Raw genomic sequence first — 22,307 nt, 5'->3', positions numbered from 1 at the left:
CACCCTGTGGTTTCATCCCCTGCTGGTCTTACCTCTGGGATTCTGATTGATTGTGGGTCTGGTCGTCTACTTCATTAGATGCTTCTCTCCATGATTGATTCCCTCCAGCTGTGATGGCATCTCCCTCGAACTTCTAATGGCAATTTTGTTTATCTTACCTAAAAGGGTTGAGGAGCTGCTTCAAACACTTTCGGGCAGGTATTTCACTGTTTTTTAACAGTTGGGGGTTTGGTTTTCTTGAAATTACTGTCTTGTGACTCTTGGGGGGTTTTTTCTAAATCAAATTTTACTTTACTTGAATTTGGAGGGTGGGACACATTCTAGAGAAGTAAAAAGGTGAAATAAATCACAGGATTGACAGTCTCACATGTTTAGTTAGTCTCCTTTAAAAAGTACTTTTTATTTCTTGTAAAACACCTCTTGGGGCCATTTCTTAAGTTTTGGTTCTTAGTGATTAGGGACGGTTTACAAAATTGAGAGCAAAATTTTTCTCCCTTTTCTGTTGGGTCAGTCAGGGTTGATGGTCTTTTTAGGATAAGTTTTTTCCAGAATTGTTAGGATTGCCATCTTCTAAGACATTCTAGACACAACTGCCCTGCGAAAGTGTTGAGCATCCTCACCTACAATGGGCTTCTGGTCCTGATATCCAGAGGTTGATTTGTGTAAGCTTTCCACCCCAGATAAGCGTTGTGGTTCTCCATGATGTCCAAGCTCAGGTGGGCTCTGGCTATGATCTGGTTTCCCTTGATGGCTTCTGATTTCTGGAGGCTGAATGCGCTTGTCTCCAACCCAAATTGTGTGGTGCAGTGGGATCCAAGCCCTGGGAGAGGTGAGGCTTTCAATTTGGCTCTGCTACCCTTTCGGGATAGTATGCTCTGAATGTTACGCTTTAAAAGTTGAGAAACTCTTTTGTTCTTTCCTTAAATATTCTGAAGCCTGCTGTCTTCGGGATTTGAAACCTGCGCTTGTCTACATATCTTCGAGCAAGAAACTACTGGCCCTGTCTGGCGGTCTTTGGAAGCCCTGCAAAGAATATTAACTCCAAACAATGTGAATTTGATTCCGTCATGAGGATGTATAATTAATTGATTGAATTGATAACCTAATATATCCATTGCCACCTTGGGGTGCCTACATTGGTTCTTTGGGTGAGTGAAATTTATCCTTACTGCTTATGTTGAGTTTTTGTATGATCTACCTGGTGGTCTTGTTCCAAATTTCGACAATGATGGCATAACGCATTTGGTTTCTTGGATGATCATTTAGAACAAATCTCGGATGAAGGAGATACTTCAACTTGAATGATTAGCATATCATGTTCTCATAAATTGTTGTTTTCCTTCTTGGACTGGTTCTGGTCTCCAGAAATGTGGTTAGTGGGTAGGGGGAGTTTCATATATCATGGAATAATATATCATAAATAAATATTTCATTCAGCATCTAGAGGTTAGAGCGAGAACCTACAGGATGGGAAATTTTCCGAGCAGTGTCTGTCAGCATTGGTAAATGTTGTTTTCACTTCAATTAATGGCAATCTCTTAGTGAATTGGAGTACTCTCAGACAGAAGCATGAATGGATAGACTATCCTTTCTGAAACTGATAGGGCCCTCCTTGCAAGGGAGTCTCTACAGTGTTAGCATCCCTTGAAATATGAACAAAGCACATTGTTCTAGAAAAGAGACCAGGTGGTGTATATCTGCTTGAAACATGAACAAAAGAACACTGGTCTAGAACAAAGTTACCAGTTGGCGTATATCTGCTAGGATTGACAGGATTGACAATGCGGGTCTTTCGATTAATCTTGTAAGAGATAACCTCCAGGTTCACTTTCAACAGTCGCCTTGTGTCTTCAAATATTGCCTTCAGAAGCCCCTCTTGAATGGCCAATGCCTCTCCAACCAAAATACATGCTTGACAATTGTGATCTCGGATCACAAAACTAATACCACGGCCTTTTGTTCTTGGGTTCAATGTAGCATCACAACTCAATTCGAATGACCCAATAAGAGGATTACTATAGTCGGTGGCGCTGGCATTGTATGATTATTGGGTGTCACTCACTTCACCATAGTTGCTGAAATGAACTCAACATGAGCCTTTTGACCAGCAATAATCACTTCTAAGGGTTCCCAGCTTTTCCTTGCAAACACACAATCATTCTGAGCGATCGAAGGAAGATGAGTAACATAGATTTCCTCTCGAATTCTGTGATAGATTGCAGAAAAGTAAGATCAACCTTGGATCCATTGGGAGACATCGATTTCCTCTCGAATTCTATGTGATAGATTGCAGACGGACCACATGGACTTTGCAAACAGGCAATGCAGTAGGGTGTGGTCAGTAGTCTCCTCCATCACTCGACAGCGCATGCAACGCAGATCAATAGGCATATGTTTGTGATTTAAGGCCGATACTGAAGCAAACCCACCAGCGCAAGACTGCCACAGAAAATTCTTGATCTTATGTACAAGTGTTACACTTCCATACTGCATTCCACACCACAGATGATGAATCCATTCACCGATGGGAGGCTGCAGTAGGTGGTTTTGACCTCTCTGCATCACACCATTGGTTGCTCGCAAATGGTATGTACTTTTAACAGTGTACCTTCCATCCTTTGATGTACTCATAATTGATAATCCTTTGTTGCAGAAAGTCCCAACTGGATTTTCAAAATTGCTTCCTTATCATTTGGGTGGAAGAACTGGTCAAGGACCTGTAGATTCCAACATCTATTGACATTATCAATCAACTCTGAAACCTTTGTGAACCAATGGTGGGTATTGCAATTTTGAAATTTGGGAGTCTAGGTACCCAGTTATCAGACCATATGCTTACCTTATCCCATTTGTCGATATGCCACAATAGTCCAGATTGAAGGATCATCCTACACTCCATTATACTCAGCAATGTCCATGAAGGTTTAGAACCCTTTGCTGCCTCCATGAAATCTAGAGTAGGGAAATAAATGTCCTTCATAAATTGTGCCCATATAGAGGATGGATCTCTCCATAGCTGCCATGCAACTTTAGATAATAATGCTTTCTTCAGAAGCGATGGATCTCTAAAGCCCAAGCCTCCTCTCTCATTTGTTTGATACAATCGAAGCCAAGAGAACCAATGGATCTTCCTCTTGTCTAAGGCATCCCCCCAGAAGAAGTTTGAAGCCGCCTTCCTAAGCTAGTTATAGTGTGATGCTGGAAGCTTAAAGTAGGAGTAAGCATAATCGGCTAAGGAGAAAGCAATATATTTCAGCATAATCTCCTTTCCTGCATGTGATAGTAGGTGATGCTTTCATCTAGTAAATTTCTTTCCAGCCTTGTCCTAGATCTCTTTGAAGGTTGCAGCTTTGGAGATCCCAATTTCTGTGGGGAGACCAAGGTATTTGGAAGGACCCTTACCATAGGAGACTTTGAGAATTCTAGAGAACCAGAGTTGAAACCGTAGTGGCGTATTAGGGCTGAAGGATAAAGTTGACTTCTACAAGTTGATGGCCTCGCCTTATAGTAAATATCTAGGCACTTCTTCAATTGACAGATCTCTACCAGTCTATCTACACCATTGGGAGGGTGCACAGTGTAGAAACGCAACCCTAAAACGATGTAGAAGATAATGGAAAAACAGGAACAAACAATGCACACAGATTTTACGAGGTTCCACAAGGTTGCCTACGTCCCCGGTGAGATGAGATCCTGTTTCACTATCAATGGAGAATAGAGTTATAGCGCTCGTCCTCACACCTCGTATTGCTTGCATTACAGAGAAAGAAACCCTCGCTACAAATATATAGCGAAAAACCCTAATCTGAAAAATACACATTTGCCCTCAAATAAAAAATTTGAGCGGGGCGCTGCGCCTCCCTACACCCTCTGCTATGCAGGGGGTCCTCCTGCCCCCTTGTAACCCCAACGGCCCGCTAACCGGCTAGCGGGACCACCGTCCTGCCTGTCGAGGTGCTACACCAGTACTCTCTGGGTTTAACTGTAATGGAATATAAGACATTGTACACCAACAATCTCCACCTTGGCTTGAATTCTGTCGAGCCTCTTGTAAAGATAACATGTAGAAGTCTTCATCCCCATACCTCATTAGAGGTACAAACCCGCACCTATTTGGTGCGTCCCTCATCTTCAACAATGAGTAATATTAATCAAGTCCAAATAGGACTCGAAGTTCTCTGTAGTAACTGGCTTGGTAAACATATCTGCAGGATTGAGATCTCTATGAATTTTTCTCAAGTGAATACTGCCTTTTGACACAAGCTCCCTGATCTTGTAAAATCTCATATCAATATGCTTTGTCCTTGCATGAAACAAATGATTCTTTGCAAGATGTATGGCACTCTGCCTGTCACAATGTAACAGTGTATCTCCTTGCTCCAACCCCAACTCATGAACCAATCCAGCCAACCATACTCCTTTCTTGGTAGCCTCAACTGTCGCCATGTACTTTGCCTCTGTAGTGAACAATGTAATTGTAGACTGAAGCATCGCCCTCCATGATATAGGTCCACTAGCCAATATAAATACATATCTTATAGTAGACCTCATTTTGTCTAAATCACCAGCACAGTCGGAATCAACATAACCTACCAATTCTGTGGAACTTCTCTTGCCACTGAACGTAACACCTATATCTTTAGTCTTGCTCAAATATCTGAAGATCCACTTAATTGCATTCCAATGCTCTTTCCCTAGATTACTCATGTATCTGCTAACAACACTGACTGCATGAGACAAATCCGGCCTGCTACAAACCATATCATACATGAGACTCCCAACTGCGTTAGCATAAGGGACTTGAGACATCTGCTCCACCTCCTCATGTGTTGTAGGGCATTTTCTTTCAGATAACTTGAAGTGGCTAGCTAATGGAGTGCTAACCGGCTTAGTCTTTTCCATATTGAAATGCTCTAGCACCTTTTCAATATACCTCTTCTGAGTTATCCGAAGTTTACTTGCATTTCTATCTCCAAGGATTTCTATGCCAAAGATCTTTTTAGCAGCACCAAGATCCTTCATCTCAAATTCAGCACTCAACAAAGACTTCAAAGAAACTATATCATGCTTGTTCTTTGTAGCAATGAACATATCATCAACATAAAGCATCAACAAAATAATGGAATTATCACTTAACACTTTATAATAAACACAACTATCATACTCACTTCTTGTGTATCCAATCTTCATCATGTGGAAATCAAAGCGCTTGTACCACTGCCTAGGAGATTGCTTGAGACCATAAAATGACCTTTTAAGCAGACAAACATGATCTTCCTTTCATTGCACCTTGAAACCCTTAGGCTGCTTCATGTAAATCTGTTCCTCCAAGTCATTATAAGGAAATACAGTCTTCACATCAAGCTGTTCAAGCTTCAAATCATACATGGCCACCAAAGCAAGTAGTACCCTGATTGAAGTGTGTTTCATCACTAGAGAGAATATTTCATTGTAGTCTATCCCCTCATTCTGTGTATAGCCCTTGGCTACAAGTCTGGCCTTATACCTTTTACACTCCTCAGATGTTGCCTCTTTCTTACGAAAGATCCATATACACTCAATGATTTTTTCACAATCTCTCAAGTCTTGTTCTTCTGTCGAGATGCCATTTCTTCCATCATAGCTGCCATCCATTTATCATGTTGTGTATCACTCAAAGCATCATGATAGGAAGATGGATCACCTGTACCTACAGTGAAGGCATAGGCAACCATGTCCTCAAACCCGTATCTCACAGGTGCTTTGTGAGTACGCTTTCCTTTACCCTTTGCTACAGTATAGGAAACTTCTACTGCTTCCTGTTATCTTGGTAAGTCACTGGATGACTAATTTTTTCTTGATGTTTCTAACTCACCTAACTCCACTTGCACAGTAAAACCTTCTTTATTTTCACCAACTATTTGTGAATTGCATTTTGACTTCACCATATGAGACTCATTAAACACAACGTCCCTGCTAATCATAACTTTTTGTGAACTTAGATCCCACGACTTGAATCCCTTTACGCCTTTCTTAAAACCAAGAAAGATGCACTACTCAGACTTTGAGTCTAACTTAGAACGCTGCTCGCTCTCAACATGTGCATAGGCTGGACAACCAAATATTTTTAGAATAGAATAATCTACTGGTTTTCTTGTCCATACCTCTTCGGGAATTTTACAATCAATCGCCTTTGATGGAGACTTGTTGACGAGGAAACATGACATATTCACTGCTTCTGCCCAAAATCTCTTGCTCAACCCTGCATTCAGCCTCATACTTTGAGCTCTTTCTATAAGTGTTATGTTCATCCTTTCAGCTACACCATTTTGTTGTGGTGTCTTTGAAACCATGAAGTGACGTGTAATCCCTTCAGCTTTGCACAATTTTAGAAACGGCTTGTACGTGTACTCTCCTCTATTATCTGTTCTCAAGTACTTAATTTTCTTTCCTGTCTTCCTTTCTACCTCAGCCTTCTATTCCTTAAATTTGGTGAACACCTCACTTTTATGCTTCATGAAGTAGATCTAGACTCTCTTTGAGTAATCATCAACAAAGGTCATGAAGTATTCTGCCCCACCTTTAGATTTTTTTATTGAAGGACCCCATACGTCGCTGTGTACATAATCAAGCACCCTTTTACTCTTATGTTTTGCAATTTTGAAACTAGCCTTGCATTGTTTTCCAAATACACAATGCTTGCAAAAGTTCAGTTTACAAGTTTTCACTCCCTTCGATAGTTTTCTTTTATGAAGCTCCATCAATCCTCTTTCTCCTATATGCCCTAACCGCATATGCCACAGATAGGTATCTTCTATATCAAATCTTACATCTGTAGTCATAGATGCTCCACCTGTAACTGTGCTCCCTATGAGTCTGTATAGGTTTCTTGTTAGCTGTCCTTTCATGATAACCATAACACCCTTAATAACTTTGAAAACTCCACCTTCTGTTATGTACTTGCAGCCATTTGAGTCAAGTGCCCCAAAGATATTAAGTTTTTCCTTAATTCTGGTACATGTCTCACATCTGCTAAAGTTCTTACTATCTCATCAAACATATTGATTTTGATAGTGCCTATCCCAATGGTCTTACATACAACATCATTCCCCATTAAGATAAACCCACCGTTATATAGTTGATATGTATCAAACCAATCCTTATGTGGACACATGTGATATGAACATCCAAAATCTAAAATCCAAAAATCAGAAGCTTGATTCTTACCTGATGATATAGAGAGTACATCCCCATCATCTCCATCTGAACTATCAACCAAGCTAGCTTCCTCAGATGCTTTATTTACACCTTTCTTCTTTAAGTCCGCCTTCCTCTTCAAGTACTCTCTCTTCAGATGACCTTCCTTCTTGCAATAGTAACAAGAGACCTTTGTCTTTGCCCCTTTTAATTTCAATCGACGCTTTCTAGATCCCTTATGATTTGATCTCCCTCTTTCATGCTCCTTATCACCTCCGAAAAGACCTTCTCCTTGAGATTTCGTACTACTGGCCTTCTTCCTTGTATCATTAGACATGAGGGTAGCCGCGACTTCATTCATCTCAAGCGTCTCTTTCCCATACAAGAGAGTCGTTACTAGGTGATCATATGATTCTGAGAGCGACGACACCAATAGTAACGCCTTGTCTTCATCCTCGATCTTAACCTATAGGTTTGTAAGTTTACTTATGATCTGATTAAACATGTTAAGATGCTCTAATAGATCTGTACCTTCCTCCATCTGTAGAAAATACAATTGCTTCTTCATAAACAACTTGTTCGTTAAGGACTTCGTCATGTAGATGCTTTCAAGTTTTGCCCATAACTGCGGTGCAGATTCAATAGCCACAACATATTGTAGGGCATCATCAGAAAGATTCAATCGAATAGCACTTATCGCCTTTTCCTCCATCTCCTTCCAATTTTCATCAGTAATTTTTACATGTTTCTTTGACTTCCCCAATAATGTTTTCGCCAAATCCTGTTGTATCAGAAGATCCTTCATCCTTTGATGTTAGAGAGTGAAATTATTCTTCCCATTGAACCGCTCGATATCATACTTGACATTCGATCCCTTCCCTGCCATCGTGATAGTAAACCCTAGAAAATGAAAACTAGAGCTCTGATATTAAATTGTAGAAACGCAACCCTAAAACGATGCAGAAGATAATAGAAAAATAGAAACAAACAATGCACACGGATTTTACGAGGTTCGATAAGGTTGCCTACGTCCCCAATGAGATGAGATCCTGCTTCACTATCAATGGAGAATAGAGTTATAGCGCTCGTCCTCACACCTCTCAGTATTGCTTGCATTACAAAGAAAGAAACCCTCGGTACAAATATATAGCGAAAAACCCTAATCCAGAAAGTACATAATTGCCCTCAAATAAAAAATTTGAGTGGGGGGCTGCACCCCACTACACCCCCTACTATGCAGGGGGGCCTCCTGCCCCCCTTGCAACCCCCACGACTGGCTAACCGGCTAGCGGGACCGTTGTCTTTCCTGTTGAGGTGCTGCATCAGCACTCTCTGGGTTAAACTGTGACGGAATACAAGACATCGTATAACAACACATAGGAGCATCTTTAGTGCATGGAACGGGGGGTTGTGTGGTCTTTTCATGACTACCTATGTTTAGCGTAAGTAACATCTATTAGAAAATGGTACCCGTATAAGACCACTGTATAGATAGCAATATTTCAGTAATGCAACAGAAGAACCTTTGATGCAGTGACGTTGAAGCAAGCGAAACAAGGTGGATTGAGTCGTATCAGAAGACACTCTCCTTAAGATTTGAAACACCCCCTATATCAGTACAAATGGGGATTCCTGTGTTTTACCTCCAAGATAAAGCAACCCTATGATCTCTAGACTCTAATCCTTTGGGAGAGAAAGGCTAGGCTCACTAAGCAAGGTTTTGAACACTGTTTATGCAATGGTTAAACAGTGTACAGACACCTCTCTATACATATGGGTGGGTGTCTACGTAGGCCCGGCGGTGCGTGCGCGATTCAAAAGCACCCCAGGAACCCCCTCACATACACATGACAAGGGAGAGTGCCTCTCCAAAGGGCTTGCACCCTTAAGTAATAAATCTCTATAAAACCGACACTTCCACTCCTCTACTTCCAATGTGGGACTAAACACTAAACAACTTGTCCTAAAAGACAAGTCTTTGGCTTTGCTTTTGTGTTTTGTGAATTTTTCATTCAAAAACTTCCCTCTGACACTTTTGAGCTCATTATCCAAAAGTTAAAGTGAAAGTAAAAGTAAAAAGTAAAACAAGGGGACATGTCACAATTTTGAAATTTTATAATATAAAATAAAGGAAAAAGAAATGAATGCTAGCGGGTTACAATGGAATTAGGTATACTAGCGGTTTAGTGACCGTTACGTAAAAAATAAAAGATCTCAACCGTTTATATTCGTTGTCCTATAAGACCTAATCAATATGGTAATTCCATTGGCTTCTTTCCTCTTCTTCTCCCTTTCCCTTTCCTCTCCATCTCTGACTCTGCCTCCCTTCCAAAAAATAAGCCGATCCGCTGCCCCTCTCTAGGAAGGAAGAAGGGGAGAAGCAAGTGTTCTTGAGGGAATATCCACCATTGAATTTCAAGGCGGAGAAGGTCGGAGCTCTGACGGAATTGGAGATGATGGGGTAGTGGACGGGAGGTTGACCGGCTGCAACTGATTCACTTGGAAGCCCCTCATGTTGAAGTTCCGTGCCTTAATCGAATCCAAATAAGCACCCATACCCATCTTGTGTTGGTTTGACTACCTTCTTTTTACGTTGATCCATTGCTAAGAAAACTAAACCTTCATTCAACATAACCAAAAATTTCAAACATTCTAATACCAGCTCACAATGTACATGGAAATTGTGCCTATGTCTCCTTCCTAGCCTTGAATAACCCCATTTGGATTTCAATCGAACTTCCCCTGAAACTCCACTACAACATACCAACTATCATTTCTATGACAACTCATGATTACAGTACCACATCAGACTCCAATCTGTTGCTATTTCCACATCATAGAAAGTGCATCATCGCTTACGAGAGCATTCACATTTTTTTCTAGGAAGCATGAAAAAAACTTGCCCTATAGAGAACAAGATCAGCTAACAAGCTCGTACCTTCGATCTGTTCAATCTCTCAGCCAAATTAGACTAAAAATTTCGTTTAAAAAATTCAAGCAGCTTCTAAAATAACTCTAACAGACATTTGGAAATGAATATGACATCCCTGAAGCAGCAGCAGAAAATCCAATATATTTGGTGGAGATGATCGAGTTGAGATGAACAATTCCATTTGGTTTGTATGTCATTGCCAGAGATGGAAGGGGAGAGGGAGAAAGGCGGAAAGAGTTGCACTCATCTGATTCAATCCATCTTTCCATATTGAGTTTTAGGAGAAAGAAAACGGTCCAATAAATAAGAAATCATTTGGGAGATTTTCCAAGGGTCCCGGATTTGCTGCAGGAAAGCAGACGGTTTTGGAAAGTACTGCTCCAGCGACCGTGTTGCCGAATTTTTCAGGCCAGAGAAATGGAAGGGAGGTGGAGTCGGAGTCGGAGTCGGAGACGGAGAGGAAGGGGAAAGGTAGAAGAAGAAGAAGAAGAGGAAACAATGGAGCGACGGTATTGATAGCGGTTTTGTAGGACAACGATTATAAACGGTTCAGATCTTTTACTTTTCATCTGACGGTGACTAAACAGCTAGCATTCCTAATTCCATTACATCTCGCTAGCATTCCTAACCCTCTCCCATAAAATAAATACTTATATTAGTACAACAACATCAGACTCAAACTGACAGTGTTCTTTCTCCCATAATTAAAATTAGAATTGAATTAGAATCGATGAAGATAAATCTATCTCTAACCTGATTCTGAGTTTTTAATCCTTGCTCTAACAGCAAATTAATATTAGGCTTTGAAATATGAAGAGACAACAGACCCAGGAAACTCGTATCGGAGGGAGGGGTGTTACTAGGGAATTTTCCACATAGATGTAGAGAATAACCGAAACCAAAAATCAGAATCGGAATCAACTCTTTGAACCTAAACCAAAACAGATTGGATGTGTTTTTATTTTGATTGCAAATTGTAAATAGTTTGTTTTATTGAATCAAAAACTTGATTCGAAATGGATTAAAAACCACTAAACCGAATAAAACCATAAAGTAAATAGAAGCATAATAAACCTTCACTGACGGACTAAATAGAAATCAAACTGAACTTTGGTCAGATTAATTCAAAACCATTACACCCTAAAAGAAACTCTTCAATTTAATGACTTTTAATAGTTAAAGAGAAAAAGAACGTTGTTTGGTTGTATGGGCCTATGCCTAGACACAGGAGCACATGGAATTACAGCCTCATACTTTGTGAAATAAAAAATCTCATACATGTCGATGCCTTTGCGCATGCCCTCATTGGTCCTAGTGTTGGTGCAAGGACCACTCGACCGGGCATCAATCTCTTGCCCTAGTTTCAATTACTTTAAAATTTATTATGCTATATACCCATTTAGATATTATCCATTTGATAGATTGGGAAGAAAATTACGGATTGATCAGTAAATTTTGTGACAAATCATATTTGAAGATCAAGTGCACAAATCAGAAATCTTGTGATTGCCATGGAACAAAAAAGAAACTATTTGAAAATTAAAAATTCACCCTAAGTTTAAGATGTTTCTTTGGCGAACCCTACATAATGGAAAATCGGTTCAGAACATTTCGGGCCGATGGATTGATAAATCACGTGTGTTCTGCAATAGTTCTACATAATCTATTTCTCACCTGTTTATTAATTGTGATTTTGCAATGCACATTTGGGTGGCGGGGCCACTTGGACTACCTTTGCAAAATACAAATTCAACATCCTTTTTGTAGGCGACAAAATATTTCTTCTTCCACAAAATCTAAATTGGATCTCAATTGGGTTTTCAATGTTTTTTGCAATCACTATCAATTTCATATGGAAACATAGGAATGATATCATTGCATCAAAATCTAATCCTAACCCAATTTCTGTTTTACATAATAATATAAATAGATGGATTGCTGATTTAAATATTTATCCCGCCTGTATGAATACTAATGCTTTACTTGATACAAATGATCTGGCAAGCTTGAACAAAAGATTTCTTATACCTTTTTTGACATATCCAATTTTGGTTCGTGCCTGCTACAACTAATCTTTTGAACTCAGCTTCAGGATGGACATATGGAATCCTCTCATAGGGTCAGTTTAGGATCATCAACTCAAATACTACTACAACTACTCAACATGAAGCGGTGGAAGCAGAAGGCATCCTAACAGAATCGAGGATGGATGGCACTAAAGGATGGAATATACATGAAGTTTGGTTCTCAGACAAGGCTTTACTTCACCTTATTCCATATCCTACCAAGGAAGCATGGCCTCTCCTACAGTTTGTAACCTTTCATGAGATCATTTTCCTATCAAATACCAAACCTTTCACCACAAAGAAGCGGGAAGTCATCCAACCATGGATTTCATTTTCAATTTAGCTTGTAAAACTGTCACTAATAGTAGGATAATGGACAAAGTCAAATAATGTAAATATATATAATAGATATTTAATACTAGTTTTTTATTTCTATACAACCAAAAAAAAAAATTCATAGACAGTCATTTCCGTAATGAACCAAAATATCCTTAAAACTCTAAAACGATTTGCGCCGCCTATGATAGATGACCCATACATCTACTCTTATAAATTATTGGACCGATTTTTCCTAAGGCCAAGGTGAATGAATTTGGTGGCCCATCACGACCACGTATAATAAGGGAGAGAGAGAGGTGGGAAGTGATGGGGGTCACATCTGGACAGTCTCATCTACCATCGGTGAAGGAAAACTTTGTCCTGAATTCTCTGTCTTCAACTTCTTAGCACTAATGACTCATTAAATGATATCCAATTAAGAGTACTTTTACTATATGGAGCTGGTAAACCTTGACATCATAAAATAAAAAGGAGAAACATTCATCTACTAACTCCTCCATGCGCTTGATCGATGACCTCAACATCACTGATCTCTCATAATGTCATCCATTCTTCCCTTTGATGTTAACTCTGATATCATCATTAAAGGAAACAAAGAGAAAAACTACATTGGCACCAAACGCCTCCATCATTCACAGAGGGAACAAGTATGACCAACAAAATTATCCCTCAAAAGCAAAAAGCAAAAGCAAAAGAAGCCATCCCTGCCTATAAGCTATTCTAACTTCTAACGACTCTCTTATAAGTTATATCTGAATATTGAATAATAGACTTTAGAGATTGAGTTTCTTGTCCGACTGCATAGCATATGATAATTAGAGGTCCAAATTTATCGAACGGTAAGTCAGCAAAATCATCAACCTAGATGATTGAGGATTGGTGGGTATATATTAAAGGCTCCTTGTATAGATGTGATGGAGCCTTTATCTCAAAGTAAAGGGAATTAATAAAAATATTGGAGGAAACAATAACAAATGATGTGAATAATGATTTAATTGTTTTTTTTTTCTCTATTAAATTAGATTATACTTTGCAAGAAAACCATATTTATAGAGGAACCATGTTGCAATCTCTTTGTATAATTAAAATTGATAATAAAATGGTCATTGAATTATTAGTGAAACACAAGGAGGCACCTTGAGTTTAGAAAGAAAGAGATGTTTGGCTCATCTAATTAACAAAAATAAGGGACGTAAGACTATGATATTCCATTTTTCATGTAAGGTTCTTCTTAGTGATTTAATTAAGCATGAAACCATATTAAACTATGATTTTAATTAGTGGTTGGGAGAAATCTTTAAAAACCATTTGGTTAAAATAGATTTAAGCATTATAACATCTAATAATATTGGCAAACTCTATATATTCCTCATCCATTAAAATAGATTAAAGTATTCAACTCCACAAGATACCTATAATTTTTAGTGGAAACCTGGTACTGATTGAAACTAGGACAGTTACGATGTCTATGTTGTCATTGAATTTGATAATAAAGTGTGGTAGCCATTGGATATATAATTGGATTATACAACACAAAAGGCACTTTAATTTAGAATATTGAAAGAGATGATTAGCTCATCTAATTAACAAAAAATGAGGGAGATAAGCATGTCATCATCTTTAAAATCTTTATGGTCAATTTGGATATTTCCATTATCATGTAATTAAAGATTTTCGCAGTGACTAAGGCAGCGTTTGGTGATGTTTCAGAAAAACGTTTTTGGGAGTTTTTTCGTTCTATGGAAACAAAAAAAAAGAATAAAGTGTCTGGTGCATTTATGGTGTGTTTCGTTTTTTTTTTTTTTTTTTTTAAGGACAATTAATGGAACAACAAAAGGTAGTTTTGTCGTTCCAATTTCATTAAAAAAAAAAGAAAAAAAAGGCATTCTGACATAGAAACTGAAATTTTCGTTTTTTACATGAAACACCGTTTCTGGAATAAAAATGTTACCAAATGCAGCCTAGGTGAATGCGTGAGCAAGAGAACACTACCCGGTTGCATAGTCACTGTACTAGCATTCAGACCGATGGGAGGTCGTGCAGAAGAATCGTCAGCCCATGAAGTGGGGAGCAGCACAGTCTTTCCGCGCACGCCTAAGTGTAGACACGCAACTGGGTAGCTTTCTTTTTTTTCTATACATATTGATCTCCTAAAAGATTCTATCCTACACGTTGCTTTATTAAAGAACCTGAAACATATCTTTCAGCCATGAAACTCCAAGGAGAGAGAGGGTGCTAAGCAGTTAAGCTTCCAGTCACTCTGATGCATCATTCCGATCATTACTGAGACAGACTAATGGAGTGGTTACACTTCCTAGCCATAAATAAGCCTTTCAAAGGGATGGTTTGTGCGTAACCATTGAAATATACAAAGTTTAAAGCTCAAAGTGGTAGGGTATGTATATTTCTAAGAAGTGAACTACATATCCATAAAATTAAGGGTTCACCTAACCAGTGCTGAGTAACCTGACAAGGATAAATCAATTAAGATTGAAATTGACCTACCATTTAATAAGTGGTTCAATCTTGGTGAGGATTGAAGAGGGGTTAGTTAATTAGTCAATCATCTTAGGTTGTATTTGGTACATATTCTCATAAAATATTTATGGGTTTAGAATGCATTCTGAAACACAAATCTTCTCTATTTTCTTGTTTCAAAGTGAGTTCTAAACCTGTAATCCATTCTGAGAATAATGCATACCAAGCACAACCTTAATTTAAGCTTGATTAGACCAACAAGACTGACTGAGTGGGATCAAATGTACAAACTTACATGCAGATCGAAACCTTACCAATAGGAAAAAGGTTGGGCACAGTGCTGGATTCCCCATCCTATGTCACTCTCTCTCCCTCCCCTAAGAAAACCACCCTCATACCCCTCCCATATATCCCAATCCCTTCCCCCCACCCCCACATTGATTAATCCACTAGCTCCAGGAAAGCGATCGACGTGCCCAATCCTCTCCGAAATACAATATTTGCACATTTTATAAAGTCACATACGAAGATCCTTAAATTATGATGCATGTGTGTAGGATTATAAAAAAAAAAAAAACCAAAAACTTATGTAGATAAATCGTATTCTCTCGTCGTTGTCCCTAAGATGCCAAATAGTAAAAATTAAACACTTGAGTACATAATTAAGGCAAGCAATTAACTCATTGAATCAAGATTGTTTAGACATGATACATGATGATGCTTTACCTAGCTTTCCAACTTCTCATTTCATTTGTACATTTTATAGAATAATATACTTTGCATACTAACTCCTCACCCATCTCACTACTCTTCTCCTTTTCTACTCCTTGTACTTCAACACGAGCTTTAAGTGTATTTTTTTTCATCAGTTACAAAAAACTGTAGCTGAACAAAGAGCCTATGAATAGAGATGGAAGTGGTTCTCAGTTCTCAACAACCAACATAATCAGTTTAGTTCATCTCCCTGCAACTCACTTAGATCATCATCCCAACTGCCTTAAAACATTCTCCAAATTTATATATGGAGCTTAGGAAGGAAAAGATACTGAGGTAATTATGGATATTTAGAGCTTAATTTGCTTTATTCTGTTATTAATCATTTGTGGGATTTCATTTTTAATTGGTGTAACGTTGGTTTGTTTTGTTCAAGGATTTATCCTGGAAATGATTCCCCACAACTTCAACTTCAACTACACTCAACCCTATACAATGGTGCTTCAGCTCCTCTTCTGAAACCTAATAGCAGTGGCCGAGGCTGCCTAGGTGGTGTCAAAAGTAAGATTATTAATGAGGTTTTGAAACTTGGGTGCCCTAAAGTTTTTTCAGATCAAATGGATCATAATGAGTCATGGAGAAACAAGATACTTGATCCAGGGTCTGATATTGTCTTGCACTGGAACCTGGTTTTCATGTTCTCATCTTTATTGGCTCTGATAATAGATCCATTTTTTTTCTTCCTACCGGTTGTAGTGGGGCAAGGGAACTCATCATGTGTGAAGATGGATTTGGATACAGGGATTGTGGTGACATATTTTAGAACAATTACAGATCTGTTCTATCTGTTTCATATATTGATAAAGTTCAGGACTGCATATATAGCACCTACTTCTCGTGGGTTTGGGAAGGGTGAGCTTGTAATGGATTCTAAGAAGATTGCTAGAAGGTATTTAAGAACGGATTTCTTCATTGATTTCACATCTGCTTTACCTCTCCCACAGGTTTGTAATTCTTTCTACTTCTTTCGAAAAATAAAAATAAAATTTGTGGTTAATTATTTATGCATGCACACTACTGATAACACAAATTTCACTCTGGATCCTGTCATGAATATGCATGTTTGTGGTTTAGTTTTAAAAAGGAAAAAGAGAGGGGGGAGGGGTGTTATGACAAACAGGAAATTGTCAGGGAAGTGGTTGAGGCTTACAAAATTTTAACATCAATAAAAATGTAACAAAGAAAAAATTTTCATCCACGGTCGGAGAAGGGTTCACCCAAAATCATAGGGTCATTATACAGTAATTGTAAATAGACGAAAATAAAACAATATAGAGTTCTATGTTGATGTTAGTCGATGAACTTTGTTCAGAATCAGCTAACATCGACAATCTTTGTTGGAAAGCTCTAACCACAAACAGAAATAATTAGATGATCTTGTGGGGCTCCTAATACTAGCAATTGGCATGCCAAGGTGGTAATCTATACTAGGGATGAGTATTAATGTGCAACCACGAGGAAGAAATTAAGCAAACAATCACACACAATACGAAGAATTTAATGTGGTTTGGTACAAATGCCTACATCTACTTGAGAGAATCAGATTATTTTTCACTAACCTAAAAAAACACTCTACACTCTCGAGCTCACAATTTGATGAATTCCCTTGCTTGTGTTTAGGAATTTCCCCAAAAATAAAATTTATCAAAAAACCTAAAAACCCTAATCCCCATGTAATTATAATTTTACCTCTGAAAATATATCGGAAACTCTAAAATCCTAATCTCTTACAATTTTATCCATGTATATGTAATGAACTCAAAACCCAACCTAAACGTATATATGTCCAATAATAATTATATGGACCACTACAGATTACAAGCCATAAAAACAAATAATATGTGATTCCCATTACACAATTTCAACCTCACTCGACTCTCTTCCATAAGCAATGTTGGACTAAATATTTTTCACTACTTTGATTTGAAAGAAGCAATATCGGGGAGGGTCTTGTATTCAAGCTTTGCGGAGATGAAAAAAAAAAAAAAAAATCAAAAGAGGTATTTTGAATCTTATTTTTTTCTTCTGTTAAATCATTTAATACAAAATTACTAAGGAAGTTAACCAAAAAGGACCTGCAAATTTGATGATTTGATGTTGTCTTGACATGTAGTGCTGAAACTGAAATTAAAGAAAGGAGAATGAAAAAGAGAGAGATGGGTATTGTTTTATTGCTGTGGAGAATAACCTAGACCAGTAGTACTAAGAAACAATCAGAGTACAGATGACTGTAGAAGATTGTAGAGAATTATAAGAATGTCCTCTTTACAACTCATCATAATTATAATTAGGTGCCTGCTCCATGAAAATGAAAAAGTGGGGAAAAGAAAAGTTAACTGTGAAGGAAACCATTTCTCCCCATCGGGTTTGTGGAATTTAGACTTGGGCCTTCAAACAGGATAATGATTTTAAGCCAATAAAGGGCTGTTACATCACTAGTTGAGTTAGAATATACTTTTGCAAGAGTTATCTTACATGCATGGATATTCTAGACTGTTGTTCTAAAAATGTGTACTCATCTTATTCTGTTAATACTATCTCTTAAACTTCTTTTTTTTTTTTTTTTTTTTTTGGGGGGGGGGATGTTGTACCGGTGCAAATAAAAGCTAAAACTGCAAAACTTTTGTGGATGCAGGTTGTGATATGGTTTATAATACCACAACTTAGAACCTCCCACACTGATCATACAAACATTTCCATTGTTCTCATTGTGCTGCTCCAATATATTCCGAGATTATATCAAATTTTTCCTATGGGTTCCGAAATTATAAAAGCTACTGGAGTTATCGGAAAGACTGCTTGGGTTGGTGCAGTGTATAATCTACTACTGTACATGATAGCCAGTCATGTATGTAATATATTTCTGTTTCTTCTTTCATCTTTTTCTTACTAATTTATTTCACCTTTTTTCTTATTAATTTCTACTTTTTGTAGGTTTTAGGGGCATCATGGTATTTGCTGTCAATTGAGAGATACACAATGTGTTGGAAATCAGAATGCAAAAATGAAGTTAGCCCTTTAGAGTGCAGTCTTAGTTTTTTAGACTGTAAATCTTTGCAGAATCCTATTCGAACAGTTTGGGCAAACACTACAGTTGTGTTTGATAACTGTGATGTCAATAATCCAAATCTCACTTTCAATTATGGAATGTTTGCATATCTACTTACTAATAATGTTCTCTCCATAAGTTTGCTCGAGAAATACTTCTTCTGTGTTTGGTGGGGATTGCAAAACTTGAGGTAATATTCTATTAAACTCTTTTTTTTTTTTTTTTTTTTTTTTTCTCTCTTTATAATCCTTAGTATACTTACATTTTATTTTCTAACCATTATTATCTAACTTGCACTATTTTTGTATAAACATTTTTGTTCGATTATGAAATACAATTATTATTATTAAGGGAATTGTTTTTGGATATCTTATGTTCATTCAGAATTTTGATATATAATCTGATTTTGTTTTCTTATTCTTCAGTTGTTATGGGCAGGTTTTGATAACTAGCACCTTTATTGGGGAGAACTTATTTGCCATATTCGTTTCACTTGCGGGTCTGGTTTTATTTGCTCATTTGATTGGGAACATGCAGGTGTCTTCTTACTCTTATTTTTAGTTTTTCATGTGACTATCTCGTTATTCTTATACTTGCTTAACTTCGTTAATGTTTTCATTGTTCTGTTTGGTTGAAAGGGAAATTAAATGGAATGGAATTGAAAATTTTTCAAAATTAAAAGGGAAATTTTGTAATCATTACTCCAAAGGATTGTACAAATTACTTGATTTTTTTTTTTCATATTTTAATTGTAATTTCTATTATATTTTTCAAATGCAAGGAATTTGAATAACAGAATGCAACGTGAGTGAAATTTAGTAACCAAATATAGAATGATTTAGAGTTTATAATATAATCATGTGGCGTAATGATACAAAATTTTATTTTTTAGGTTTGAAATTTTGCTTCCCTTGCATTTAATTTCTCTTGCTACCAAAATATGCGTTGCGATAATTTCTAATGGAGAGGGTTCCCGATGCTTCATGTGATGGGAAACAACCAATCAGAGTAGACCATGACCCTTCGTTTAGTAGGCAAAGGGCATAACCTTCATCCCCGGCTTAGAAAACCTCTTTCCATTTATAGATATACATTATATTTGTCACCATTAAGACATACCAAAAAAAAAACCATATGATAGAGCAAGGTCTCAGGTGAAGCAATGAATGCAACTTTATAGTCAAGGATAGAGCAGTTTAGTTCCACATCGGTTGGATAGTGTATTATCCTGTTTCAGATTCTTATACTATATTTGTACATGCTTTGACTTATCTTTTCTAGTGTAGACCTACTTAGCATCCATCACTGGAAGGCTTGAAGAGTGGAGACTTAAAGAAAGGGACACTGAAGAATGGATGAGGCATCGCCAACTCCCTCAGGATTTGCGAGAACGTGTTCAGAATTTTATCCAATATAAGTGGCATGCTACACGAGGAGCTGATGAAGAAGCTATCTTGCATTCTTTACCAACTGATATTCGTCGAGACATCCAACGCCACCTATGTTTGGACCTTGTTCGGCAGGTATCAATCATCATCCCCTCTAGGATTACTAATAGGATTTTAGTCTTTTCAGATCAGGTTAAATTCATGGCAGGTTCAGGTTGGGTATTTAAGTTAGGCCAAATCATTTGTATTCACAGCCTTGATCTCTCTTTAATTTATGTCCTACATGGCCCGGCCCCACCCTCTCTTGTTATTGGCCCTCCACTATCTGCAGACCAGGTTTTGGTAAGCTAAATTTAGTGCTGAACCTTTTATACCATGTTGCCATTCCAAACTGTAATTATTGTGGGTTCTCTAATGTTCAAAATAATGGCATTATCTTATTTTCAAGTGGGGTCATTGAAATGGTTTGTAGAATCTCCTAGGAATGTAGTTTTTGACCCCCTTTTATATGTTTCACCTGTTGTTTCATCATTTTCATTTGTATATTATCTAGGGTTGTAAGTTTGGCCTTGACGGCCTGTCCTAAGCCCAAATAGCGCGTGGACTAAAATTATGATGCCTAGGGCGAGTTAGGGTAGGGCAAGGCCTATGTTGACGCCTAGGCCCAATTCGGCTTAGCCCAACCTAGCCCTGATTTTAACCATGATTTATATAATATAATTTAGGACGATCATCCTATCTTTTTATTTCGAATGATGAAATTCTGGTCATTGATTCTTATGATCAGGTGTCTTGAAAATCTATTATTGTGTTGTACTTCATAATTTTAATTGTGTATTGATCATTTGATCTATTGGTGCTTATATATATATATATATATATAATATTGTCCACACTTTTTCTTGATTGTACAAAAGAGTGAGATTACCATATCCTTTTGAACTTGGGTAAGTTGTTCAATTCAATTGGAAGAATTATATAAATGTTCCTTCGATCCTTCAATAATATACAATTTATGGTAATATCTGTTATATGTAAACCAACAATCAAATTATTTATTTCCCATTTGCAGGTTCCTTTTTTCTCACAGATGGATGACCAGCTACTTGATGCCATATGTGAGTGTCTTGTATCCTCCTTAAGCACCAAAGACACCTACATTGTCCGTGAAGGTGACACTGTAACTGCAATGCTTTTTATCATCAGAGGTAGACTTGAAAGTTCTACCACCGATAGAGGAAGACCAGGTTTCTTTAATTCAATTACTTTAAGACCTGGTGACTTTTGTGGGGAAGAACTCCTTGAATGGGCTTTGCTTAATAAGTCCAATTTTAACTTGCCTTCATCCACAAGGACAGTCAAAACCCTAAGTGAAGTGGAAGCATTTGCCTTGAAAGCAGAAGATCTCAAGTTTGTAGCCAACCAGTTCAGACGCTTACACAGTAAGAAGTTGCAGCACACTTTCCGCTTCTACTCTCACCATTGGAGGACATGGGCTGCTTGCTTCATACAGACTGCTTGGCGTCAGTACAAGAGGAGGAAGATGGCAAAGGACCTCTTCATGCAAGAGTCTTTGTCTTGCCCATATTCATTTAATGAGCAAGCAACTATTGAAACAGGACAAGGAGAAGACTTTAGTACTACTATTTCAACATGTCCTTCCATACTGAGACAAAACCTAGGGGTCACAATTGTAGCTTCAATGTTTACCACAAACAAGAGGATGGGAGCTCAAAAGATGATCAATGGCGTTGAGATTCCCTTACAGAAGCCTGAAGAGCCAGACTACTTTATTGAGCCTGATGATGATTAGTAAGGTGTATATATAGTATAGATATGGATAAAAAACCTACTGATAAGTACAATATAAAAGAACACTTTACCATTAGTTATTAGACAACTTACAATATGAGGCTAATAACATCTTGTGTTGTGTAAGATCCCTGGTCATCCATTTTAACAACAACAATATTTGCTAGAGTAATTCTTGAAGAAAATAGTATTATATGGAGACAATAAACTATTGTGTACTACACATAAGTAATAAATATGGCATCCAAACAATGGCAAGTTATCTCTGTCTTCACAGTATCTGTGTGATTAAA

At 37.6% G+C, this 22,307-nt stretch overlaps 1 protein-coding gene across 1 annotated transcript; it reads left to right on the top strand.

The window, feature by feature from the left end:
* Positions 1-15,922: 15,922 nt before the first annotated feature.
* On the top strand, positions 15,923-22,015 carry LOC122074899 (probable cyclic nucleotide-gated ion channel 14). The gene is made up of 7 exons (XM_042639887.1): positions 15,923-16,041; positions 16,142-16,709; positions 18,401-18,613; positions 18,700-19,004; positions 19,240-19,351; positions 20,101-20,337; positions 21,275-22,015. Exons 1-7 carry the CDS (start codon positions 16,013-16,015, stop codon positions 22,013-22,015), a joined length of 2,205 nt encoding a protein of 734 aa, XP_042495821.1. The 5' UTR covers positions 15,923-16,012.
* Positions 22,016-22,307: the final 292 nt, after the last annotated feature.

This window comes from Macadamia integrifolia, chromosome 3 (genome assembly GCF_013358625.1).
Source record: "Macadamia integrifolia cultivar HAES 741 chromosome 3, SCU_Mint_v3, whole genome shotgun sequence".
In the NCBI taxonomy this organism is placed as follows: domain Eukaryota; kingdom Viridiplantae; phylum Streptophyta; class Magnoliopsida; order Proteales; family Proteaceae; genus Macadamia; species Macadamia integrifolia.
This window is presented reverse-complemented; position numbering and strand designations above follow the sequence as displayed.